This window comes from Macrotis lagotis, chromosome X (assembly GCF_037893015.1).
Source record: "Macrotis lagotis isolate mMagLag1 chromosome X, bilby.v1.9.chrom.fasta, whole genome shotgun sequence".
Taxonomy (NCBI): domain Eukaryota; kingdom Metazoa; phylum Chordata; class Mammalia; order Peramelemorphia; family Peramelidae; genus Macrotis; species Macrotis lagotis.
Window position 1 is genome coordinate 549,946,677 of NC_133666.1, and position 27,567 is coordinate 549,974,243.

Sequence of the window (27,567 nt, forward strand, 5' to 3'; positions counted from 1 at the left end):
CAAAGTAAGAAAATAATTGTTTACTAATTTTTCAAAATCTCAGTTATTACAAGTTGTGACTATAAAATAACATGCTTGGCTTTTTATTAAATATATCACAATGCATAAATTAAGACTGTCACCATCAAAGTAGTTATCTAGATACTATCAAGATAATGTTCAAAAACTACAAAATGTTGTTTTAAACTTTTGTTTTTCTATTATCTTTAGAAACATTTTATAAATAACAAAAGAAAATCACAAATGAGTAATGAGTCAAATACAGTTATGAGTCTGAACATTGGGACTTATTTCCAAATGAATTAGAGACTCAGAATTGGAAGGTTCTTCTGGGGTCAACTAGTCTAGTAGATGGGATTCTTGGCTACCATCTACAATAAAACAAGAAACTATGTAGCCTTTCCTTCAAGTAATTATCTTTAGGGACGTAGAACCCGCTCCTACCAGGGAGCCCATTTCACTTTTAGCCAGCTCTAGCTGTTGGGATGTTCTTCCTAACATAGCCTAAATTAACTACCTGGCTGTTTTAAAGTCAAATCTATAGCACCAGAATGAAGATGTTTTCAATTGGGTTATCTGAAAGGCCAACACAGGTTCTGAAGGCAGTTTCCAAAGTGTTTTGAACAATGGCAACATGATTGAAAATAAACTTACCATCTTTCCAAAGTGAGTAATTTTATGGGCCAAAAATATTATGCTTGTTTATTAAAAAAAAGTCCAGTGTAATGTAGTACTTGGTTGAAAAGAAAAAAAATGATAAAAGGAATAGAAATTCCAAAAATAGATTCAAACTTCCAAAATATTTATATCAACTTTATTATTCATTAAAACTTCCTAATAAACCTTTAAGGTAGATTCTAATCTTATCCCAGACAAAAGTTGAGAGCAATTAAAATATCTTGCCCAAAGTTATATAGCTAATAAAAGGTAGTGCCATGCCTAATTCTATCTTTAGGCAATGTTCTTGCCTCCATGGTTATTTTGCTTCTTATTATAAGAATTCACCATATGAAAAGTCAGAATTTAATGACAAACATAAAAGAAACAACTAGTCACTAAAATATCAGATTATTAAAAGCAAAGTAAGAATGATATGCTAAAAATACTAGGAGATAAAATTACCATCCAAGTATATGAAGAATACAATTTTTTTTAATTTAAAAAATTTTAAAAATGGATATCCATTGTGTAAGTGATCAGAGAACAACTGACATATGAAGAAGTAAAATAGTAAATCAGGAAGGAAAATGACAAGATTCATTACTGAGATACAAAGTCTTACAAGAGTGAATATACACTGTCAATAGGCAATCATAGGGGCATCTAGGTGGTATAGTGGATAGAGCACTGGCCCTGGAGTCAGGAGTACCTGAGTTCAAATCCGGCCTCAGACACTTAATAATTACCTAGCTGTGTGGCCTTGGGCAAGCCACTTAACCCCATTTGCCTTACCAAAAAAAACCCAACAAAACAAAACCCTAAAAAAACCAGGCAATCATAACCTCACAAAGCTTACATGAAAGCTAGGTTTATTACAAGCATGCATATGAAATCCAGAGAGTTCACAATCCATAAAAATTTTATATTTTTTAACAGTAGGACAAAGGAAAGAAGAGATAACAAGAATTTCCACTTATAGAAGCATGGGATGGAAAAAGGACAAAAACCTTCTTGAAAGGGAGGAGTGAGACCATGGCAAAAGTCACATTCTTTTCCCTTGTAAACTACTAAACTGCAAAATAGGATGGTCTGCTTATCTACAAGGGTACCAGGTGCACAAACTTTTCGCAGAAGATCTGGCACCTACCTCGACTCCCAAGGACACACAGTGAGTACAGCTTGGGATGCAAACAATACATTATGTCAGCTTGGTTGGAGGCTGGGTAGTGAGGAGTTAAGGGGATAGAGTGCTTTGTCCTTTGCCCATTCAGGGCATCCTGTTACCTTTGAGTCCAGTGTTTATGGAAAATATAATAAGCAACTCAAAAAAGATAAATTCAGGGGGACCCTTAACAATACATATGTACATACATCCATGAATAAAATTGCCAAAAATTAAAAATAATTTTTAAAAAAGCAGTTGGCAGAGCTGTGGGGAAACAAGCATATTTATATCTTTTTAAAATCTTTTTTGATTTATTTACTTTATACTATTACAATAATCTTGTGAGAGCAAACATAAACCCCCCCTTCCCCCCAAAAGGATGAGAAATCTCAAGAATAGTGAGAGAAAAAAATGTACTTCAGTCTGTGTTCAGATTTCAATGGCTTTGTCTCTGGGATGAATTATCATGAATCCATCAAAGAATTTGCTTCAATATTTTCCCCCACAATTGCTATTACTAGTTGTATTTCCCTCCATTCTATTCCTTCCCACTCTCATTTATCCTATTCTCTCTCTCCTTTCACCCTGTCCCTGTTCAAAAGTGTGTTATATATAAGTACCTTCTCCCACAATCTTCCCGTTCTTCTGTCACCTATTCCTCCCTTCCCTCCTCCCATCCCTTTCCTCTCATTTTTCTCTAGGGTAAGACAGATTTCTGTACCCTATTAAATGTGTATGTTATTTCCTCTCAGCCATTTCTGATGAGAATGAAGGCTCACTCATTCCTCCTTGCTTTGCCCCATTCCACTCCAATGAAAGTTTTTTTCTTGACTCTTATGTGAATATCTTAGCCCCTTCTTACCCTCCTTTCTCTTCCTCCAAGTACTTTCCTTTATCACCCATTGACTCGATCTTTTTGCCATCTTATACCATTATATTCCACTCCTTCCTGTGCCTTGTCTATATGTGCTCCTTCTAACTGCTCTTATAAATGAGAAAGTTCATATCAGTATCTTCTTCTCATGCAGGAATGGAAAACAGTTCAACATCATTAAGTTCTTCATATGTTAGTCTTTCTTGTACACCCCCTCTATGGTTACCCCGAGTCCTATACTTGGAGATGAAACTTTCTGTTCAGCTCTGGTTGTTTCAATAGGAAAGTTCAAAAGTCCTGTTTCATTGAAAGTCTATCTTTTCCCCTAAAAGAGGATGTTCAGTTTTGCTGGGTAGTTGATTCTCAGCTGTAAACCAAGATCTTTTGCCTTCTGGAATATCATATTCCAAGTTCTACAAGGCCTCAATGTAGATGCTGCCAGATCCTGAGTAATCCTGATTATAGAACCACGGTAGTTGAATTTCTTGTTTCTGGCAGCTTTTAGTATTTTCTCTTTCACTTGGGAGTTTTGGAGTTTTGGTCATAATAATCCTGGATGGTTTTATTTTGGGATCTCTTTCAGGAGGTGACTAGTGACTTCCTTCAATTTCTATTTTACCCTCTGCGTCTAGGATCTCAGGGAAATTTTGCTATATCATTTCCTGAAAAATTAAGTCTAGGCTCCTTTCCTGGTCATGACTTTCAGGTATCCCAATAATTTTTAAATTATCTTTCTGGATCTGTTTTTGAGGTCAGTTGTTTTTTCAATGAGATACTTCACATTTTCTTCTAATTTTGGGTTTGTTTTTTTTTTTAAAGCTTTATTTCTTCCTGATTTCTGGCAAAGTCATCAGCTTCCTTTAGTTCCATTCTGCATTTGAAGGACCTATTTTCTTCAGGGAAGAAAATCTCCTTTTCCAACTGGCCAGTTCTGCTTTTTTAAAGCATTCTTCTCCTCATTTGCCTTTTGTGTTGCCTTTTCCATTTGGACCAAACTGGTTTTTAATATATTATTTTTTTTTTTTACTGTATTTCTTTCACCAAGCTGCTGATTTGGTTTTCATGATTTAGCTGCATCACTCTCATTTCTCCTCTCAATTTTTCCTCTATCTCCCTTAATTGCTTTTTCAAAGTCTTTTTTTTGAGCTCATCCATTGTCTGAGCCCATTTTCTATTTCTCTTGGAGGTTTTAGGTATAGAAGCTTCGATTTTGTTACCTTCTGAATCTTCCATGGGACCAAAGTAATTTTCTATGGTCAGATTCTTTTTCTTTTGTTTGCTCATTTCCTCAGACTATGACTGATTTATTGTACTTCCAAGGCTTTGGGGGGGGGGTGTGGGATGACCCACAGAGACCTTAATTCCTCCAAGGTCTTATGAGAGGCTCTGAGCCCAAACTGCGACCTGTATTTGAGTGTGGGCAAACAGTTGAGTCCTGCCCCAAGGAGAGTAGAGAGACCTCTGCAGTCACCCCCAGCCCCCTTACCATCTGTGGGCTACACTCTGTAGGTGCAAGCTGGCTTTTCTAATTCCTGGGACAGGTTCTCACTGCAAGGCTACTCTGAGGCCGGCGCTCGCTCTGCACTCACTCTGGTGTGGCAGAGTTCTCTCACCACCCCTTCAAGCTGTTCCTGGTAATCCTGGGGCCAGGAGGTCTGGAAACTGCCCTCTCTGCCAAGATCCAAGTGCCCACCTCCCCAGGGATCTAGGCAACTTACAGAGCTGTGCTGCACACCATTTTCCAACCCCCCCACCCCGCAGTAAAACAGACCTTTCCCTCTGAACTTCTAAATTATCCTGAACAGGGAAATTGTATCACTCAATCTTTCTGTGGGTTCTGTCCCTCTAATTTTGGCTAGTCATAATTTGATTGTTTTTTGGAGTTTTTTAGGGAACGAGTTTCCAGGAATTCCTGCCTTCATGCCACCATCCTGACTCCATCTCAGCATATTTATCTTTCAAGAAAGTAATCTAGCAATAACTATAGCAACACAAAAAACTGTTCATATTTTTTAGAAGTAATTTCAAGGAAATAATCCAAAAATTAGAAAAAAATGTTATTTGTACAAAGATGTTTGTATCAGAAGTGTTTCTAATAGTATCACACTGTAAAACATCTGAGATTTTGGAATATTGTGTCACCTATAATGCTGACCTTAAGTTATAAATCCCTAAAAATTTCCATTGTTTTAAACCAAAACAACAATCTGTATAACAAAGCACACCAGAAACAGAACTACAAGAATATTGATCTATTTCAGAATTCTAAGAATACTTCCTCATTCTTTTTTTCTCAGAAAAAAAAATTTTTTTTTTGTTTACACCAAAGGCATCAAAAGATCAACAAGGGGCCAAAGCCAGATTAAAAAGCAATGGAAAATACTTTAGGAAAAATATAATGATTTTGGCATGTGGTTTCCTAAGTCAAAAAGCAGTTGGCAGGAACCTTCATATTATGGCTGGGTAGTTCCAAATCTATTTGAGCTGGACATCACTGGTTTATCCCACTTTTAGGATCAGAATGTCCTGGATGAGATTGGGGTCCTCAATTAAAGATCAAGAGACCTTAAATAGTGAATGAATTCAAGTACATCCCTAGGTTTTAAACCACTCAGAATTTATTTTAGAAGGCTACAGAGTATACAGATTAAAAATTTTTCTCTTCCTAGAAAAGCAGCAGGCACTTTGAGGATAGAAATGAATAACAAAACGATAGGAGAGAGAGAGAGAGAGAGAGAGAGAGAGAGAGAGAGAGAGAGAGAGAGAGAGAGAGAGAATGTATGAGAGAGAAAGGGAGGACCAAAAGCTATAAAGGTTGACTTAGTCCAGTCACATGGCATAGAGGCCCTTGGTCCACCACCTGGGCCAGGAGCAGTGGCCTAAGGAAAGGATAGTCATCCAAGGTGAAGATAGGGACAAGGAGAGAGAAAGGGGTTGTGTTTCTCTTACAGTTGCCTTAAATGCATTTCTGTAGTGGGTAGCACTTGGGGAGTGGTCCAGCACCTGGCTCAGGTATTCTCCAATACTGTCCCAAGATATGTGACCTCTAAATCCAACATGTCATCTCTTGTCACACCACCTTAAGCCTAATCCAACAAGGAGATGTACAAATTTTACATTTAACAATGGAACAGTTGGAGTTAATTTACATCCCAGGAGCAGATATCATTTTACATTTTTATAAAATTAAACAGTATAAAGGATTACAATTTGTTTCTAATTACAAATTTCCTATATTCATAATTCCCTACATCAAGGACAGAAAAGCAAATTCCATTCCTATTTTGAAAAGCTCCCCTCTTTCAGGTGTTTGTGAACGTTAAATCACAGTGTAAATTAATAAATTCAGTGACATGGTGAGTTTCTCCAAATTTCTCCCATTAAGATACAATATCACCTCATAGTGAAATTTTTAATGGTGAAAATAATTAAAAGTCAGGGTTTTGCAGTTTATAAGCTAATTTTAGGACCTTAGGAAAGAGCAACTTCCACAAGTGGAGATTGATCCAAGTAAAGTACAAATACCTCTGGGCAGACTCTGCTGAATGAACAAACAACAAACGCTAGGGGCAACTGGATAGGGAGGCAGTCTCCTCTTTGAATCTTGGCTATGGGTATTTGTTGGAGAACTGGGTTTCCTAATTTCTTTCCAGGGCAGAGGGGTGAGCCGTTTCAGCTGTGGGAGGGATAGCAGAGAAGGAGAGGTTGCAGGTAAGGCCAAGGATCCTACCCATGACTCGGAGGAAAAGAGGAATATCCAAAGTGAGAGAGGTTGGGTGAGGTGCAAGAGCAGAAAACACTTAGAAACAACAATATTAAAAACCTGAAGCTTGAGGTCCAATCCCCCATGCCTCCAGGCTAGAACCTGACTATAATAATAAGCCACTAAAAATAACAACAACAAAAATAAGCAAGCAAAGGAGAAAGAATTTGACTTTGACTATGGGGACAGATAGTGAAGTTAAAAAAAGTCACTCATTCTTCAAAAAAAATGATCAAATGGTCACATCCACAAACAATTCTTGAAACAGTTTTAAAAAGGCACTTCAAATCAAATAAGAGTTTGACAAAAATTAAGGGGGAAAAATGAGAGCAATTCAAGAAAATTCAGAAAATTGTGAAAAATTAACCAATTGGAAAAAGATAAAAAAAAAACTGAAGGAAGTGGGGTAGCTGGGTGGTGCAGTGGATAGAGCACTGGCCCTCGAGTCAGGAGGACCTGAGTTCAAATCCAACCTCAGACACTTAAAAATGGTCTAGCTTTGAGAACTTGGGCAAGTCACTTAATCCCATTGCCTTAAATAAATAAAATTTTTCAAAAGGTCTAGATACACTATTACAAAAAAAAAAAACACTAAGGAAAATTGTCTTGAAGTTCTAGAATGAGAGTACAATAGAAATAGGAAAATCCATCAATCACCACCTGAAAGAGATGCCAACATGAAAACCCACAAAAACATCATAGCTAAGTTTCAAAGTTCCCAAGTTAAGAAGAAAATTCTACAAGCAACAATAAAAAACAATTTAAATGCTATATGAAAGGTCAAAAGGTAAACCCTTGGTAAAAAAAAAGATGGTGTTATAAATGGAAGTAAATGCAAAGCTATTTATTGAAGGAAGGTATGGTGTCCAAGCAGACTCAAGCAGAGGGCAGTAGGGAGAGCAAGTCTTTTATAGGTTAGTGAATATGGGAGCCACAGGGTGGTATTGTTTCTATAGGGACTGGGAGCCATTGGGTCTCCAATGAAGTCTGTGTTTAGTTTGGGGGTTCACCAAAGTGAGATGATGCATTATTTGGAGTTTCTATGAAGGCTAGCATCATGTCCTAAGAAAAGGCTAATCAATGGGGCTTTACTGGGCAACAATGTACTCAAGCCTGGATCCAGGACATCCTTTTTTTTTTCTTAAAAGGTTTTTGCAAGGCAGATGGGGTTAAGTGGCTTTCCCAAGGCCACACAGCTAGGTAATTATTAAGTGTCTGAGGCTGGATTTGAACTCAGGTACTCCTGACTCTAGGAACGGTGCTCTGTCCACTGCGTCAACTCGCTGGCCCTCCAAGACATCCATTGAGGGAACATGTTGACAGAACTCTTCCCTTCCCCTCTCCAGACTATCCAGATGTAACTCCCATGGAACCTGGTTATTGGATCACACTGAGGCTCCTTCCTGAACCAACTAAATGCCTTAGTCCCAAGTGGACAGATCTCTACCAATTAAACTCACCTCTCCTCCTGCTGCTTAACTAAAGGGCTTAATTGGGTTAATTGCTGCAGGTTTAAATATTCTATATTTCCCAAGGGACACTTCAATTGCTCCACTTTGTAGCCTGTCTGATCCTCTCCCATACAACCCTTCGACTCTAGAGGACCAAGCAAGATCTTAAGGCCTAATACCCACACCTTGCTTTCTGGATTTTCTAGAAACTGCTGTCCTTAACTATACCCTACTGAGGATATTCATTCTACTGTCACCTTTCTTTGACTCCAGGAAAAATTAATCCATTTCTTTTCTGGACAAATTTAACTTTTATACCTCCCTTCTTTCACAATGACTCGTTTTCTTTTGCTCTTTAATCTCTTCTTCCTTCTCAGCTTCTGACCTTTTGGCATTTAGTGTGAAACCTTTGCTTGATTCATTTCTTTTTTTAGGTTTTGCAAGGCAAATGGGGTTAACTGGCTTGCCCAAGGCCACACAGCTAGATAATTATTAAGTGTCTAAAAACAAGATTTGAACCCAGGTACTCCTGACTCCAGGGCCAGTGCTTTATCCACTGCGCCACCTAGCCACCCCCTTGATTCACTCTTTACTGAATCGTACCAATCTTGATCGTACAAAAAATTGCTGCCTCTCTCTCTCTCTCTCTCTCTCTACTACTGCAAATCAAGCTCTCCCAGAAACCTTATCTGCATAGCTTTAAACCCCTGCCTCTCTTTCCCTTCTTAAGGAAGTAAGCAATGCCTTTCTAGATCCTGCTGACACTCTTCTGGGCAATCACCCTACCTCTCTTGCCTAGGTAGCTTCGAAGCTTTACAGTAATTAGTACTCTTCACTTTCTCACCTCTCTCTCTGGTCCACAATGTACCTTTACTTGATCAAGCTCCGCTTTGCATTTTCTGGTCACAATCCAACTCCAATACCCCAGTGGGCTCCTTGCAGACAACATCTTGTAATTATACACTGCTACTTTTCTCTGAACATCAAAATACCAGGGCTGATTATTCTATCTCTGCCTCTTCAAATGATCTGTTTATCCATCCCCTTTGATTCTTAGCTTCTCCATCTCTGGCAGCTTCTAAATCTGCTTTTACTACTTAATATACTGCAGTGGCAGACCACTGTGTGGCTCCTGTCTTCCAAAGGAATTGGATCTGGTGGCTTTAGGCTATCCAACAACCACAGCATACTATTGGGTACTGAAACCAAACTTCTTTTGACTGAACCTGGGGTAAAACCTTTACAACCCCATGACAGGCCTAGTCCTTGCAGGTTCTCTTTCACTTTGGCACAGGGATGAGTTTGCTAAATCTCTTCTCTCTCCATCTTGGTGTATGCCTGAAAGGAGGTGGGATCTTCTTCCTCTGGGGGAATGCTACACAACTTTGTCTTCCCACCAACTAGACAGGTATTTATTCCCTAGTCTACCTCTTGCCCCACACTGAAGTGGCCCCTAACAACCCAGTCCCTTCTCTTCACCCTAAAGACATATGCAAGATACCAAAGGATTCCCACTCTCATTCTTTTCTTAGTGGCTATAGGCATCCTTTCTGGCATGGGCATGGGGGTAGGTGGCATCAACATCTCTATTATTTTCAGTAACTATCTCAGGAAAGTCTTGATGATATGGTCAAAATCTCCTACTAATTCAAGATCAGGGGGCAGCTAGGTGGCACAATGGAGAGCACCGGCTCTGGAGTCGGGAGGACCTGAGTTCAAATATGACCTCAGACACTTCAATAATTGTCTAGCTGTGTGACTTTGGGCAAGTCACTTAAAACCCCACTGCCTTAAATAAAAATTTAAAAAATAAAGAACAAATTCAAGATCAATGGATTCCCTAGCTGCTGTAACCTTATAAAACAGAAAGGGCCTGAACCTACTGACAGCCAAGAAGGGAGGCCTTTGTTTATTCCTGGACAAAGAATATTATTTCTATGTTAATCAGTCTGGACTGGTTTGGGATGCTGCTAAAAATTGGCTGACTGAGCCTCAGGTATTAGAGAAAATCGGCTGACACCTGGTCCAGTTGCTTTCAGTCTTCCCATTTTTTTTTTTAGGTTTTTTGCAAGGCAAATGGGGTTAAAGTGGCTTGCCCAAGGCCACACAGCTAGGTAATTATTAAGTGTCTGAGACTGGATTTGAACCTAGGTACTCCCAACTCCAGGGCTGGTGCTTTATCCACTGCACCACCTAGCCACCCCTAGTCTTCCCATATTAATCCCTCTAACCTTTTCTTAGGTACTCCTTTGTTTCAGATGCTTACATCCTTCATCCACAAAACAGTGAACACTGCAACATCTCAGATGGCCAAATCCATGATGCTACTGTGAGCACAGGTTACCAACAGTTCTACTCCTTACCCTCTGATGTTCCCAATGACATTTTCACCTCGACTCAGTTAGAAACAGCTCCAGAAGAACTGACCGCCAACCCCCACCCCCCGCCAGTAAAATTAGAACAAAAAGGCTGTAATGTTGGATTCAGGCATGAGTTTCATTTTTGCCCAGTAAAGCCCATTGATTATAACTTTCCTAAGGACATGAACCCTAAACTCCATAGATACTCCAAGCAAGTACAATCTCACCTTGGTGAACCCCCAAACAAAATATATCCTCCATAGAGACCTCAATGGCTCCCAGTCCCTATAGAAACCATACCCTGCCTCCTATATCCAATACCCTATAAAAAGACTTTTTCTCCCTACTACTCACTGCTGGAGTCTGTTTGGACCTAGCCCACTGTACCTTCCTTCAATAAACAGCTTTGCAGTTACTTCCATTTATAGTGACATCTTTCTTTATACCAAGGGTTCCCCTTTTGACCTTTCACTATGGAGCTCTAATCAGAATAATATAAGATCTAGCTGCTTCTAAATTACAAGAATAATGGGCTTGAAATTTTATGTCAAAGAGCAAAGGAGCTAGTTTGCAACCAAGAGCAACTTACCAAGCAAAGCTGAACATAATCCAAGTAAAAAATATGTATAAAGGATATTTATTATTTTAAATTATAAAATTATTTTTTAATTTAATAAACTGATTAATGAAATTAAGCAATTTCCAGGTATTTATGTCAAAAAGACTAGAAATAATGGAAAATATGTCATTATAAGATTCAAGAGAAATATAAGGTAAATATTAAAGATCAAGTATAGTAACCTATATCAAATATATAGTTTTAGTATATCAAATACTAAAAAAAAGCTGGTTTTATGAAAAAAACAACAAAATTGATAAACCTCTGGTCAATCTGATTTAAAAAGAAGAAAACCAAATTGCTAGTATCATAAATGAAAAAGTTGAACTCAACAGCAATGAGGAGGAAATTAAAGAAATAATTTGGAATTATTTTGCCCAACTCTATGCCAATAAATTAGACAATCTAAGTGAAATGGACAAATATTTACAAAAATATAACTTATATTTGTCCATTTCACTTAGATTGCAACTTGCCCTGATTAAATGAAGAGGAAATTAAAAACCTAAATAACCCTAACTCAGAAAAAGAAATTCAATAAGCCATTACTGAACTCCCTAAGAAAAAATCTCCAGGGCCAGATGGATTCACAAGTGAATTCTATCAAACATTTAAGGAACAACTGGTTCCAATTCTAAATAAACTCTTTGGAAAAATAGGTGAAGACGGAACTCTGCCTATTTCTATGACACCAATATGGTGTTGATACCTAAACCAGGAAGAATTAAAACACAGAAAAAAATTATAGACCTATCTCCTTGAATATAAATCTTAAATAAATCTTAGCAAAATGATTACAACAAGTTATCACTAGGATAATACATTATGATCAAGTAGGATTTATCCCAGGAATGCAGGGTTGGTTCAATATTAGGAAAATTATTAGTATAATTATTTCAATAACATACCTATCAGAAATCATATGATCATATCAATAGATGCTGAAAAATTTTTTGACAAAATACAGCACCCATTCCCATTAAAAACACTAGAGAGTGTAGGAAGAAATGATATGTTCCTCAGAATAATAAGCATTATCTAGCTAAAACCATCAAGAAGCATTATATGCAATGAGGATAGGCTAGAGGCATTCCCAATAAGATCAGGAGTGAAACAAGGATGCCCATTATCACCACTACTATTCAATATTGTTTTAGAAATGCTAGCTTCATCAATAAGAGAAGAAAAAGAAACTGAAGGATTTGGAATTGGGAAGGAAGAGACAAAAAACTCTTTGCATATGACATGATGGTATACCTAGAGAATCCCCAAAAATCATCTAAAAAACTATTAGAAATAATTAGCAACTTTAGCAAAGCAAGATACAATAAACCTTCATAAATCCTCAACATTTCTATATATGACTAGCAAGATACAGCAGAAAGAGCTATAAAGGAAAATCCCATTCAAAGTAACTTCAGACAATATAAAATACCTGGGAGTCTACCTGCCAAGGCAAACTCAGAAATAAAATCAGATTTAAGTAACTGGGCAAACATCAACTGTTCATGGATAGATCGAGCTAATATAATAAAAACGACAATTCAACCAAAACTAAACTACTTGTTTAGTGCCCTACCAATCAAAATTCCAAAAAATTACCTCAATAAGTTAGAAAAAGTTGTAAGTAAATTCATATGGAGAAATAAAAAGTCAAGAATTTCCAGGGATGCAATGAAAAAAAGTGCAAAAGAAGGTGGCTTAGCCTTATCAGATATAAAATTATATTATAATACAGTCATCAAAACTGTCTTCTATTGGCTAAGAAATAGAGTGGTGGATCAGTGGAGTAGACTAGGTGCAATAGCAGGAAATAACTATAGTAATGTTATTTGATGAACCCAAGGAGTCCAGCTATTGGGATAAAAACTCTCTTCAATAAAAACTGCTGGGAAAATTGGAAGGTAGTATGGAAGAAACTTAGATTAGACCAACACCTCACACCCTATATCAAGATAAGTTCAAAATGGATAAAGGATTTAGACATAAAAAACAATATTATAAGCAAAGTAGAAGATCAAGGACTGGTTTACCTGTCAGATCTATGGAAAGGGAAGCAGTTTATGACCAAGGAAGAGATGGAGAACATCATTAAAAACAAACTATTTAATTTTGATTACATTAAATTAAAAAGCTTTTGCACAACCACTGTAACCAAGATCAAAAGAAATGTAGTAAATTGGGAAACAATTCTTTCAACTAGTATTTCTGACAAAGGACTCATTTCTAAAATATACAGAGAACTAAGTCAAATTTTCAAAAAAACAAGCCATTCCCCAATTGGCAAATGGTCAAAGGATATGCAAAGCAATTTACAGCTGAGGAAATCAAAGCAATCCTTAGTCATATGAAAAACTGCTTCAAATCATTACTTATTAGAGAAATGAAAATTAAAGCATCTCTGAGATACCACCTCACACCTCTCAGACTGGCCAATATGACCAAAAAGAACAATGATCAATATTGGAAGGGATGCGTGAAATCTGGGACACTAATACATTGTTGGTGGAGCTGTGAACTCATCCAACTGGGCTTAACAAACTGGAGAGCAATTTGGAATTATGCCCAAAGGGTAACAAAAATGTGCATACCCTTTGATCCAGCAATACAGGGTCTATACCCTGAAGAGATGATGAAAAAGGGTAAAAACATCACCTGTACAAAAATATTCATAGCAGCCCTGTTTGTGGTGGCAAAAATTTGGAAATTAAGTCAATGTCCTTCAATTGGGGAATGGCTTAACAAACTGTGGTATATGTATGTCTATTGTACTATTAAAAATCAGGAGGGATGGGAATTCAGGGAAGCCTGAAAGGATTTGCATGAACTGATGCTGAACAAGATGAGCAGAACCAGAAAAACATTGTACACCCTAACAGCAACATGGGGGTGATGATCAAACTTGATAGACTTGCTCATTTCATCAGTGTAACAACCAGGGACAATTCTGGGCTATCTGCAGTGGAGAACACCATCTGTATCCAAAGAAAGAACTGTGGACTTTGAGCAAAGACCAAAGACTATTACCTTCAATTGAGGGTGAAAAAACCGGTTATCTTAATTATGTAATTTTGTGATCTCTTATAATTTATTTTTCTTCCTTAAGGATATGATTTCTCTCTCATCATATTCAACTGAGATCAATGTAGACAATGGAAACAATGTAGAGAGACTAACAGAATGCCTTCTGTTAGTCTGGGGGGGGGGAGGAAAGCAAGAATGGGGGGAAAATTGTAAAACTGAAATAAAATCTTTCTTAAATAAATTTAATTAACTGCTTAATTAATTGAATTAAAAAATTTTCAGGTATGTAAAAAAGACTAGAAATCAATGGAAAATATGTCATGTAAGATTCAAGAGAAACATAAGGTAAACATTAAAAGACCAATTATAGTAAGCTATATCAAATTACTAGCTGTGGGAGTGAAGAGAGGGAGAAAAATGTGAAACTCAAAAAATCTTACAAAAATGAGTGTTGAAAACTAACTTTACATGTAATTGGAAAAAACAAAGAAAAAATCATATTTTAAAAAAAGATCAATTATTAGAGATTCAATAAAATCAGCTTCTCATATGGGAAAATATCTGTACTCCTAAGAATATTATCATTACTTGGGTAGTTTGAAAAGAGTGTACATAGAAGATGGGGTTAAGTTGAATATGATGGAATGATGCTAAAAAATGAAATTGATCATAGTAAGGGATTTTAATCTCCTCTCAGAATTATATAAATCTAACCAAAAAAATTTTTTAAATGTTAAGGAAGTGAATAGAATATGAGTTTAAGGTAGATATGATAGAAAACCTGAGAGAAGTGAGTAGGAATAGGAAGGGATTTTTATCAGAGATATATAATACCTTTACAAAAATTGATCATTTATTAGGACATAAAAAAATTTATAGTTATATGCAGAAAAGCATAAGTAACTGGAGAAATAGTAATTGTTTATGGGTAGGCAGAATAAATATAACAAAAATAACAATTTAATCTAACAATCTATTTGTTCAATGTTATCCCAATGAAATTACCAAAAAATTACTTTACTAAGCTAGAAAAATTGTAACAATTCATTTGGAAGAACAAAAGATCAGGAATATCAAAGGAATTAAGATGGAAAAATGCAAAGAAAGGAGGATTAGATCCTAAACCTTAGCAAAATGCAGTAAGTATCAAAACTATCTGGTCCTGGCTAAGGAACAGAAAGGTAGATCAGTGGAACAGAATAGGCATAAAATACATAGCAACAAATGAACATAGTTATCTTGTGTTTGACAGGTGTAAAAACTGAAGCTTTTGGGAAGAGCATTCATTATTTGGTAAAAATTGCTTGGAAAGTTGGAAAGCAGTCTGGCAGAAATTGGGAATACACCATATCTTATACCATTTACCCGAAGGTAAGGTCAAAATGGAAAAATAACCTAGATGTAAAGAAAGATATGAGAAAATTAGAACATGGAGCAACCTATTACCTATCAGACTTATGGATGGGAGAACAATTTATGAATAAATTAAGAGCATTGTGAGATGTAAAATAGATAATTTCAGGGGTTTTTTTGTTTTTTTTGCAAGGCAATGGGGCTAAGTGACTAAAATATATAATTCCGATGACATTAAATTAGAAATATTTTTTTTTTAGGTTTTTTGCATTTGTGACTTCCCCAAGGCCACACAGCTAGGCAATTATTAAGTGTCTGAGGTTGGATTTGAACTCAGGTACTCCTGACTCCAGGGCTGGTGCTCTATCCACTGCGCCACCTAGCCACCCCCTAAAAAGAATTTTTTAAGCAAATAAAACCAATTCAGTCAAGATGTGAAGGAAAACCAAAATTCAGAAGAAAATTTTTATAGACTATTTCTCATATATATCTCACAAATCTCAAATATATAAAACAACTCAAATTTATATGCATATGACTCATTACTCAATTGATAAATGTTCAAAGAACATGAACAAGCATATTTTTTGGAGGAAGAAATCAAAACTATAATTAGGCATATGAAAAAATGCTCTAAATCACTACGGATTAGAGAAATGCAAATTAAAGCAACTACCACCCTATACTTACCAGCTAAAATGATAGAAAAGGAAAGCAACAAATTTCGGAGGGGATATAGAAAAATTGAGACACTATTCCACAGATGATGGAACTGTGAACTGATCCAATCATTTTAGAAAGCAACTTGGAATTAGTCCCCAAAACTGTGTATATACCTTTTGACCTAGAAAAACTAGTATTAAGTGTTTATCAAGGTGATTAGGGAAAAAGGAAAAGACCTAGATGTGCTAAAATATTAATATCTGCTCTTTTTGTGGTGGTAAAAAACTGGAAATTGAGAGGATACCTGTCAAATGGGGAATGGCTAAACAAGTTGAGGTATATGATTATGCTAAAAGAAATGATGAAATGGTGGATTTTAGAAAAACAATAAGGCACTTTGAGAATTGTAAATATTCAAATCAATTACACAGGACCATGGAAGAAGATGCTATCCATATCCAGAGAAAGAATTGATAAATAGAAATATGTAAATATATATAAAATATGCTTATATCATATATAATATGCAATAGCTATACTATATATTATATATCTATATGTCATATATAACTATGTAATATCTTCAACAATATATCTATAATATGTAATGTATAACTGTAAAATATATATAACATATAATAGTAATAGATATGCATATTTGCATGGAATGGTGGCCTTCTCTAGGGTAAGATGGGGAGGGAGGGGAAAAAGTGCAAAGCTGAGAACAAAAGAAAACTTAGAAGGAAGCACAGAAAAGCAAAGTAGTTTTGAAAATGATGTATAATATTTATTAAACAGTTTTTCAAAATAAGTTAAAAATGTGAAATGAAAATACATAGCTTTATATTTAATACTCTATTTTGTTCTGTGTCTATGGAAATATTCTTTTGTTTGTCTTTTTTGTCTTTAAATTCAAAATGAATAAAACAGTTTTAAGAAAAAACAGTTTTAAGGAAAAAAATTTAGACATTTAAAAAAATCTGTTCCTCATGACACAGAAAATAAAATCTACAGGACTGTCCTTTATAACTTATCTTTAGGTTGATGCCAGTTTTTTCCCTCAAATTTTTTTGCACCCATTTGTTCATTTTTTAGGTTCTTCTCTGGACCTTTTCTATGATATTTCAGAAAATATGTGGAGAAACTGAACAGAAATGAACATAACCTAAATTGCAATTTGGAAGCAATTATCATGTCATATTAAATAAAACCAAGTATAATTTAGGCTGTTCTCACAATATTACTGATATATACTGTTCATATGATTCCTAAGATCAATCATTTCTCATCCTGAACTTAACTATTTGGTTTCTGACCCTAAGCAGACCACTTTCTCTCTATCTCTGTCTCTCTGTCTCTCTCTGTTTCTCCTTTTTATAAATTGCTATGTCACAGTGAATATTATTCCCTTCTTTCAAAAACAATACATGTCTAATTAATGTTCACCTTTCTCCACATCCTCTAGATGAGTTCCCTCTACCCATAGTCATCACTAATTCAGGTTCTTTTTCACCTTTAATATGGACTACTGCAATAGGCATCTAGCTGGAATCCTCTAATCCATAGTCTATACAACTATCAAATAGATTTTAAAGAATAATTCTGAACATATTGCCCCCTCTATTCAATAAACTCCAATGTTTCCCTATTATCTGTGATCAGAGCAGATCAGATATAAATTCTTCTATCTGGCATCTTGTCCACCCAAATCCTTCCATCTTTCCACCCTTTTAATGCTTATTTCCCTTATTCTACAAGTCATAAAAGTAGACACATCCCACTTTGCCTATTCATGTCCTGTATTCACTGTTCCCCATGCTTAGAATGTCTTGCCTCTGACTTTTAGAATCCCTGAATTCTTTTAAGTCTTAATTGCCATCTCCTTCTGGAGGCTGTTCCCAGTCTACCCAGTTGCTAATGTGTTCATCCACTTTAAGTTCACCTTCTACCCACTGTATATGTATCTGGTAGGTGCCTAATTATAAACAGGGTGCCTCCCTCATTAGAGGTTAAGGTCCTTAAGAAAAGGGATCATTTTTCCTTTTTCTTTGCATTCTGAGAACTAAACAAAATGCTTTTAATATAATTATGAGTGCCTTCAGACTGATTAGCTTCTACTAAAGTACTATTCTAGAATTTCCTCACAGGTTAGAGGTGACCCTGGGATCATAAAACCTTTGCCAGTGGAATGCAAACACTAGTGGTTTCTAACAAATTGGAATAACTCCCAGTGTGGACATAGTGACAGAAGGCATGTCTACTGCCTGAAAATAAACCTAGTTAAATTTGGAGCACTCATCACAAGGTTAAATTTTCCAGCTGTCATGGCTATCAAAGTTGTAGATCAACAATCTCCATTAATATAGTTTGACATCAACGAAATTATAAATTACTAAAGTACACAATAATCAGACACAGGCCCTATTTGCCTGAAGATTACAAGTTTTACAGCCTAAAGTTTACAATCTAATGGTTAGATTTAGGCCAAAGTTTCCTGCTTATTCTTTTCAAAACACTTAAATTTCTTTTCTGTCACTGTTTTTCCACCTACCAAACAGGATTAAAAAGTCACCTGGTATCTTTGATTTCCCTCAAAATTCAGTTCATGTAGGGCAGCCAGATGGTGCAGTGGATAGGATAGAGCACCGGCCCTGGAGTCAGGAGGACTTGAGTTCAAATGTGGCCTCAGACACTCACTTAACCTAACTGGTGTGACCTTGGGCAAGTCACTTAACCCCACTGGCTTGCAAAAACCAACAAAACATAAAAAACTCAGTTTAAGCTCCTACTTGTATATGAAATCTTTCCTCCCCAAATTATCATGTATTCATCTTAGAACTATTCTCTACATATTTATGCACTTCCCCCCATTACAATTCAAGGTAATTGAAGGTAGAAAATCTTTGTTTTTGAATGTCCAGCAATTAACACAGTACCTGGTCCACAGTATATGTTTAATACATGCTTACTGATTAACAAAAGAGTTTTGCTCAAATAAGTAATTTTAAAATCCACCTTAAACAATTCTACAAAACTTTTTCAATTAATGAGTTTTATCAGTCCAAAGAGACAGAGATTTCCTCTGAAGAAGGAAACTAAGTTTTAAAACTGATATAATCCTCTTGTGAAATCAAAAGCTACTTAAGTCAAGGCAGAATGTTTAACATTTAAAAATATTTAATACAGATAAAGGGGGGGGGGGGGACATGAGTTAACCCAGGCCAAGAATGGAGATGGGGTATGGAATCTGTGTAGAGAACTGCAAAGAGGCTAGGTTTGGCTCACATATAGAACATAGGAATGGAAGAAATGTGCTGTTGAGGACACAAGCTCATGTAGCTAGGGCCTCAGTTACCTCAGCTACAAAATGGGGATCAAAATAGCCCCTACCTTCCAGATTTGTTCTGAGGATCAAATGAGACAATAATTGTAAAATGCTTAATAAGTCTTTCCTTCTTCTTTCTTCTCCCTTCTCTCATCTATAAAATGAGGGGGACAAGGAAGTCCTCTTCAGCTCTAAATATTGGGACATGACTGTTTTGAAGCTAAATATCTATCTCTTTTTAAAAAAAAATATTTAAGGCATTGGGGTTAAATGACTTGCCCAAGGTTTCACAGCTAGACATTTATTAAGTATCTGAGGCTGCAGTTGAACTCAGGTCCTCCTGACTCCAGAGCCAGTACTCTATCCACTGCGCCACCTAGCTGCCCTTAAGTATCTATTCTTGTCCTAGTCTCTTCCCCTTTAAATCAATCCTGCATTATTAACTTACCTACTGGATAATTTTCAAATGGATGCCTCTAGTCATCTCAAACTCAAAATGTTCAATGCAAAATTAATTGTTTTCCTCAAACCCTGTCTCCTCCCATCTCTCCTGTTTATATTGAGGGTACCATCATCCTTTCAGTTGCCCAAATTTGTAATCCAGGTAATATCCTCAACTCTTCCCTTCTTCCTTCCAATCATGTGCCAAATCTTTTTCTTTGTTTATTCTCTTTTTAAAATTAATATTTTATTTGTTTTCCAATTATATACAATAGTAGTTTCTATCTATCATTTTTATAAGGTTTTGAATTTTACAATTTTCCCCCAAATTCCCTTCTCTTCCCTGGGCAGTCTGATACTCTTTACATTGTTTCCATGCTATACATTGATCAAAACTGAATGTATTGAGAGAGAAATCATATTCTTTTTTTCTATTTATTTATGTATTTATTTATTCTTATTTTGTACACGTTTTTTATACATTACTAAAATATTCTTGTTTAAGAATAAACATAATACCCCCTGCCCCCAGAAAAATATAGACCCACATGAGCGATAAAGGGGAGAGAAAAAAATTAAAATAATAATAATAATTGTAGGTATGGCCAGGTGGTGCAGTGAACAGAGCACCAGCCCTGGAGCCAGGAGCACCCGAGCCCAAATCTGGCCCCAGACGCCCAACAATCACCCAGCTATGTGACCCCATGCAAGCCACCCCAACCCCATTGCCCTACAAAAACCAAAAAAAAAAAGACCCCCCAAAATAAAATAAAATAGTAATAACAATAATAGTAGGGGTAGCTGGGTGGCAGACAGATCACTGGCCCTTGAGCCAGGAGCACCCAGGTCCAAATCCGGCCTGAGACACCCAACAATCACCCAGCTGGGCAGCCCAGGCAAGCCACCCAGTCCCATTTGCCTTGCACCCCCCACAGAAAATAATAACAATAATAAAAAATGCGCTTCAGTCTGTGTTCCAACACCACCAGCTCTGTCGTGGGTGGATCACATTCTTTAGGATAAGTCCATCTCAAAAGTTACTTCCATATTTTTCCACTGTTGCCATTGCTGATCGCAACTCCCTCCATTCATATTTCTCTATTACCATGAACTGTCTTTTCTCTCTCCTTTCACTCTGTCTCTGCTGTAGGGTAGTTGAGTGGTGCAGCAGACAGATCCTCAGCCCTGGGGCCAAGAGGCCCCGAACCCACATACTACCCCTTAGGCCCAGCATCCACCCGGCCCCTATGGTCCCAGACAGGCCATCCAATCCCAGCCCCTTGCAAGAAGTAAAAGAGAAAATGTGTTATATCTGACCACTCTCTCCCGCCATGGTCCATCATCTCCTCCATCACTCACATACCCCCCCCTTTCCCCCTTCTCTCCTTCTTACTACAGATGTCTATACTCCGTTGAGTATATATGCTGTTTCCTCTCCTGGCCACTTCTGATGAAGACAAAGATTTCTTCATTCCCCCTCGCCTTCCCCCCTTCCATATCATTGCAATAGCTCATTGTAATAAAGAAAAATCTTATTGTATGAAATATCTTAGCCTATTCCTCCTCTCCTTTTTCTTTCTCCCAATACATTTCCCTTTTATCTATTGACTCCATTTTTATACCACAATATATCTTCAAATTCAGTTTTCTCCTGTAATTCATCTATAAAAGCTCCTTCTACCTGCTGTCTTAAATGAGAAGGTTCATGAGTATTATCAGTATCCTTTTTCTATACAGGAATACATGTAGTTCATCATCATCAATTCCCTTATATTTTCCTCTTCTCCTCCACTCTCTGTGCTTCTTCGCCCGAGTCCTGTATTTGAAGATCAAACCTTCTGTTCAGCTCTGGCCATTCCAAAAGGAACCTTTGAAATTCCCCTGATTCATTGAAAGTCCATCTTTTTCCCTGGAAGAGGACGTTCAGTTTTGCTGGGTAGTTGATTCTTGGTTGCATTCTAAGCTCTTTTGCCTTCCTGAATATTATATTCCAAGCCCTACAAGCTTTTAATGTAGTTGCTGCTAAGTCCTGTGTGATCCTGACTACAGCTCCATGATATTTGAATTGTGTCTTCTGGCTGCTTGTAATATTTTCTCTTTGACTTAGGAGTTCTGGAACTTGGCTATAATATTCCTGAGGGGTTGCTTTTTTGGGGGGATCTCTTTCTTGGGGAGATCAGTGGATTCTCCCCATTTCTATTTTGTCCTCTGCTTCTAGGATACAAGGGCAATTTTACTGTAGTAATTCTTTGAATATGATGTCAAGGCTCTTTTCCTGGTCATGACTTTCAGGTATTCCAATAATTTTAAAATTATCTTTCTAAATCTGTTTTTCCATATCAATGAGATGTTTCACATTTTCTTCTAATTTTTCATTCTTTTGGTTTTTAAGTATTGAGTCCTGATTTCTAGTAAAATCAGCAACCTCCCTGAGTTTTATTCCTTGTCTGAAGGATTTGTTTTCCTCAGAAAACTTTATTTCCTTTTCCATCTGGCCAATTCTGCTATTTAAAGCATTCTTCTCCTCAATAACTTTTTGAACTGTTTTATCCATTTGACCTATGCTGGTTTTTAACATGTTATTTTCTTTAGCACTTTTTTGAATCTCCTTGACTAAGCTGCTGACTTCATTTTCATGTTTTTCCTGTATCTCTCTCATTTCTTTTCCCAATTTTTCCTCGATCTCCCTCACTTGATTATTTATTTTTTTTAGGTTTTTGCAAGGCAAATGGGGTTAAGTGATTTGCCCAAGGCCACACAGCTAGGTAATTATTAAGTGTCTGAGAACGGATTTGAACCCAGGTACTCCTGACTCTAGAGTCAGTGCTTTATCCACTATGCCACCTAGCCGCCCCTCCTCACTTGATTTTCAAAGTCTTTTTTGAGCTCTGTCATGGCCTCAGCCCAATTTCTGTTTTTCTTGGAGTCTTTAGATGCAGGAACTTGTACCTCCTCATCTTCAGATTGAGTATTTTGATCCTTCTTGGGGTCACAGGCAAAGTATTTCCCAATGGTGTTCCTCTTTTTTCTTTGCTTACTCATTTTCCCAGCCTGAGCCTGGTTTCAGGGTGCTTCCTGAGCTTTTAGGACACCCCCACAAGGATCTCAGTGTTTGAGGCTCTGTCTTCCCTCCTGGTCTGTGAATGACCATAAAGCGTCCCACTCTGCCACGGGGCTGAGGTGGGGGGGGGGTCCCTGCTGTTCTATTGGGGGTGGGGGCCTAGACTGTGATCAGGATCTGAATGTGGTCAGAACTCCAGAGTCCTCGGCAAAATGGGCTCATGCCCTGGGGACTCCTGCTTACCAGCTCCCCCTGCTTCTGTTTCCTGGATCTGGGCTGCCTTGCCCATGCTGCTCACTGTGTGCCCTGAGGGCTGGGCTTCATGTGCTCTGGCAGAGGTCCCCCTGCTGTTCCCCCAAGTTGTGCCTGGTGCTCCTCACAGTGTGGGTCAGGAAACTGGCCCCTCTGCTGTGAGCCTTGGCTCCCAGCACCCTGGGGCTACCTCCAGGAGGCTGAAGTTCCTTCACTCTGGCGGGCCACCCCTCTAATCCCATGGGGCTGAGCTTTTCCGCTTTTTTCCAGGTTACCTTGGGTTGGAGAATTGCCTCCCTGGATCCCTCTGTGGGGTTGTCTCTTGAAAACGTAGTTAGAGTCCTTAGTTTATAAGTTTGCTCCAGTGTAACTGAGAGAAGGTCCTCTCCTGTCACCATCTTGGCTCCCCACCCCCACCCCCCGGGAGAAATCATATTGAGGAGAAAATAAAATATTAGAGATAGCAAAAGACTATTTTTTTAAGTTGAAGTTAATAGACTCTGGTCTTTATTTAAACTCCACAGTTCTTACTCGGGATACAGATGGTATTCTCTGTTGCAGGTACTCTAAAATTGTCCCTGATTATTGCACTGATGGGATGAGCAAGTCCATTAAGGGTAATCATCACCCCCCATGTTGCTGTTAGGGTGTACAATGTTCTTCTGGTTCTGCTCATCTTGCTCAACATCAGTTCATGTAAGTCCTTTTAGGCTTCTCTGAAATCCCATCCCTCTTGATTTCTAATAGAACAATAGTGTTCCACAATTTACTCAGTCATTTCCCAATTAATGGATATTCACTCAAATTCCAATTCTTTGCTACCAAAAACAGGGTTGCTATGAATATTTTTGGATAAGTGATGTTTTTACCCTTTTTCATGATGTCTTCATGGTAGTGATTTGCTGGATCAAAGGGTGCAAAATCTTGCTGATTCTATCTTCACAACATAATTTTTCACCTATACCCTTCTCTCCTCCCATATGACTCCTATCCTAGTTTAAGTTTTCGGCACCTCTCATCTGGACCACTACAACTTCACCCTGAAGCCAGATTCTCCCTTCTCTAATCTGTTTTGCACATAACTGAACTGTCAAAGTAACCTTCCTGGAACACACACCAACCACAGCCACTCCCCTGCTCAAGTGGCTTCAATGATTCCAAAAAGTCACAAGGATAATCTACAGAATTCCTGTTTGACCCTAGAGTTCTCTCTAAATTGGTCACAGTCTGCCTTCTCAAGCAGACTGCACATGACTTCTATTCATGTGTTCCATATGTGAGCCAAATTGGACTCTTGATGTTCTCTATGTAACATTTTTATTAATTAATTTATTTATTAATTTTATTTAAGGCAATGGGGTTAAGTGACTTGCCCAAGGTCATATAGTTAGGCAATTATTAAGTGTCTGAGACCTGACTGAACTCAGGTCTTCATGACTCCAGGGCTGGTACTCTATCCACTGTGTTACTTAGCTGCCCCAAAACAAGAATAAGCATTATATATAACGGGGAAGACTAAAGGCTTTTTATAGTACTCTACATAACATTTTTATCCCATTTCCAATCCTTGCATGGGTCAATTCTAAGTCTGCATCATCTTCCCCTTTACTATGTATCTTAGAATCCCCAGCTTCCTTTTAGGCTCAGCTCAAGTACTTCTTCATACATGAAGCCTATACTAATCCTCTAGCCATAGGTGAATAGACCAAGGAGTCAGGAGGGCCTGAATTCAAATTCAGCCTCAAATATTTGATATTTACCAGCTGTGTGAACTTCAGAAAATCGCTTAACCCTGATTGCTTCTTAAACAGGGCCATCTCTAATCCTCCTGATTCATATCTGGCTGCTGGACCCAGACGGTTCCAGAGGAGAAAGTGAGGCAGGTGACTTAGCACAGTAGCCTCTCACTAAAATCCAATCCACGTGCATGTCATGACATCATTTCCCTGACATCATGGTGTCTTCAAGAAAAAAGGACAAACAGCAACAACAATAACAACTGTAGGTGCCCTCTCCCTATTACTTTGTATTTTATATGAGCATGATGTTTTCTTCCCAAATGAATATAATCTCCTCCTAAGCAAGGTTTTTTAACTCTATTTTTATATTCCAAGGAGCACAGTGATCAGGACATAGTAGATACTTCATAAATGCTTACTGTGTAAATGAAAATCAAACAAAATGGATCTCTTTTAAACTCCTAGAAGTAAAGTATTTGAGGACTTACTCTTCCCCTTGAAGAACACATACCTACCAAAGTAATAATAATAGCTAGCAATTACATAGTACTTTTAGGTTTGCAAAATACTATAAAAAATTATTTCTTATTTATTGTCCCTATTTTACAGAGAAGCAGCTGAGGCAGAAAGAGACTTATAAATAAATGTCTAAAAGAGGATATGACTTCAGGATTCCTAACTCAAAACCCATGCTCTATCTATTGAGCCACCTAGCTGCCTCTAGGTTATATACATGGATTTATAATGGTAATTCAAATTAATGTAGAGAGATGACAAAATATTTGAAAAGAGCAAATCTTAAGCATGTATTTACTCTGAAATTAATCTCTAGGTATTTGTAAACCCTATGTTGGAGTAAAAATTAATACTCCTGTCACAAAAAGAATACAGTGCTCCGACACCAATAAAAGTTAGCATCAGAGAAACTCAAGAGAATAATTTTAGCAAAATCTTTTTCTTCAAAATCCATTATGGAGGGGGCGGCTAGGTGAAGCAGTGGATAGAGCACTGGCCTTGGAGTCAGGAGTACCTGAGTTCAAATCCGGCCTCAGACACTTAATAATTACCTAGCCATGTGGGCTTGGGCAAGCCACTTAACCCCATTGCCTTGAAAAATCTAAAAAAGAAAAAAAAATCCATTATGGAAAATAAAATCCCTCCCTTAGGCAAGAGTCTTTGAGAGTCATTAAAATTTGGTATATTGTTTTTAAGTCCAGGAGAAAATAAAAAGTCTAATTAAAAGCTCAATTTTTCTACAACTTCATGATCCAAAAATAAATAGAAATTTCCCCTTCATTATGTAAGGACTAATCATAGAGTTAGATATTACAAAAAGAGATAGATAATGCAGTTCTTGCAATTATAAGACTTTATACAAGATTGATGGCTCTAATAGGTAAAGGCAAATGAATAAATAATTTTGGAGAAGATGGAGGAGCTTTGATGGAATTAGCTGTATCTCCTAGACATGAAGTGATTAAGGCAAAGGGCCTTTGTTAAAAGAAAAGGAATGTATCTGAAAATATTGAAGAGAAAAAGAAGGTAGACTTTGAGTCAGGAAAGTACTAAGATTAATGGTTATTGCTGGGATCCTTGTTTTAGATTTCAGTGGAACATAACAATAACCATAACACCTCACATTTGCAGTCTGCTATTGTGTTCCATATTCATTACTTCATTTGATTCTCAAAACAATCTGGTGAGATAAAGACAACAAGAAATGCTTCACAATTATGATATTTCTCCCATATTCACTGGTGGTATTCAGTGAAAGTAGTAATTCTACAAAAGTCCTACCTGGTCCTTAGATTCTCCAAGTCTTCAGTTAAAATAATATAGTTTTTGGTAAGGAATGCTCCTAATTGCTTATCTTCTACACCAATATCCTTGAGAAACAGAAGTATTTTTTGTATGTCATTTTCAAAATCCAGTCTCAGGAGGAGAGTACCAGCACCTGGGCGTTTTTCCAGTTTGGACAAATTGACTCCTGTAGAAAATGATATATATTAACTAAGTTATCCATTTTATTATGTTTATAAGCACCATATTTGAACAATTGCTTTCATATATCAGCAACAATAACATAAACTGTAACTTATATTTACATAAGATTTTACAGTTACAGAATTCATATATATATATATATATATATATATATATATATATATGTATATAATTTCATTTAAGCCTCTTAATTCTGAGGTAAAAGTAGCCTAAATAACTTCATTTTAGAAATGAGAAACCAAACAGAGAATTTAAGTGACTTGCCCTATATCAAAAGCCAGTAAGTGATAATATCAGTACTCTCTTCAGATTCCAAATCTAGAGTTCTTCCTAATACACTACACACTCATTCAATCATCATAATATCCAGAAAAGAATTTAGACAAGCAAAGAAAAACATTCTCATTCTGGACCTAAGAAGGTCATTTAGAACACTATTCTAAGAAGGAGATCAGCTGAAGGAAGGTGAAATGTTTAGCTTAGAGAAAAGTCTTAAAAGGGGAATATCATCACTCTCTTCAAATATTTCAAGGACTCTACTGTGGAAGAGGGATTAAACTCGTGCAAACTACAGGGGTGTACATATTACCTCAAGAAGGAAAAACTTTTTTTTAACAATAAGAGCTAGCCAAAAGTTGAATGGGCTGCCTTGATAGGTAGTGAGCTCCCCATCACTGAAACTACTCAAAAAGGTTAGGTTACATGTAAGTTATATTGTAAAGAGGATTCCTGCTCAGGTTTTAGGTGGTCCTCTTACAAATTATGGATTCTATAATTTCTAAACTAAATTGGTGACAGTATTAAAAATAAATC

The 27,567-nt window shown here is 37.0% G+C and overlaps 1 protein-coding gene and 1 long non-coding RNA gene across 6 annotated transcripts in view; one reads left to right on the forward strand and one right to left on the reverse strand.

Annotated features, from left to right (window-relative positions):
- Nucleotides 1–27,567, reverse strand: part of MTERF3 (mitochondrial transcription termination factor 3) — a 66,166-nt gene that overhangs the window by 16,096 nt on the left and 22,503 nt on the right. For all 5 annotated transcript variants that reach the window (XM_074200341.1, XM_074200339.1, XM_074200340.1 and 2 more), the window contains one exon: nucleotides 26,548–26,737. In XM_074200341.1, coding sequence (XP_074056442.1) covers nucleotides 26,548–26,737 — 190 coding nt within the window. The remainder of the gene's footprint in view (nucleotides 1–26,547; nucleotides 26,738–27,567) is intronic.
- Nucleotides 22–26,819, forward strand: LOC141497609 (uncharacterized). The gene is made up of 3 exons (XR_012471372.1): nucleotides 22–1,828; nucleotides 15,169–15,287; nucleotides 24,823–26,819. It is a non-coding gene; the product is annotated as an uncharacterized LOC141497609 (long non-coding RNA).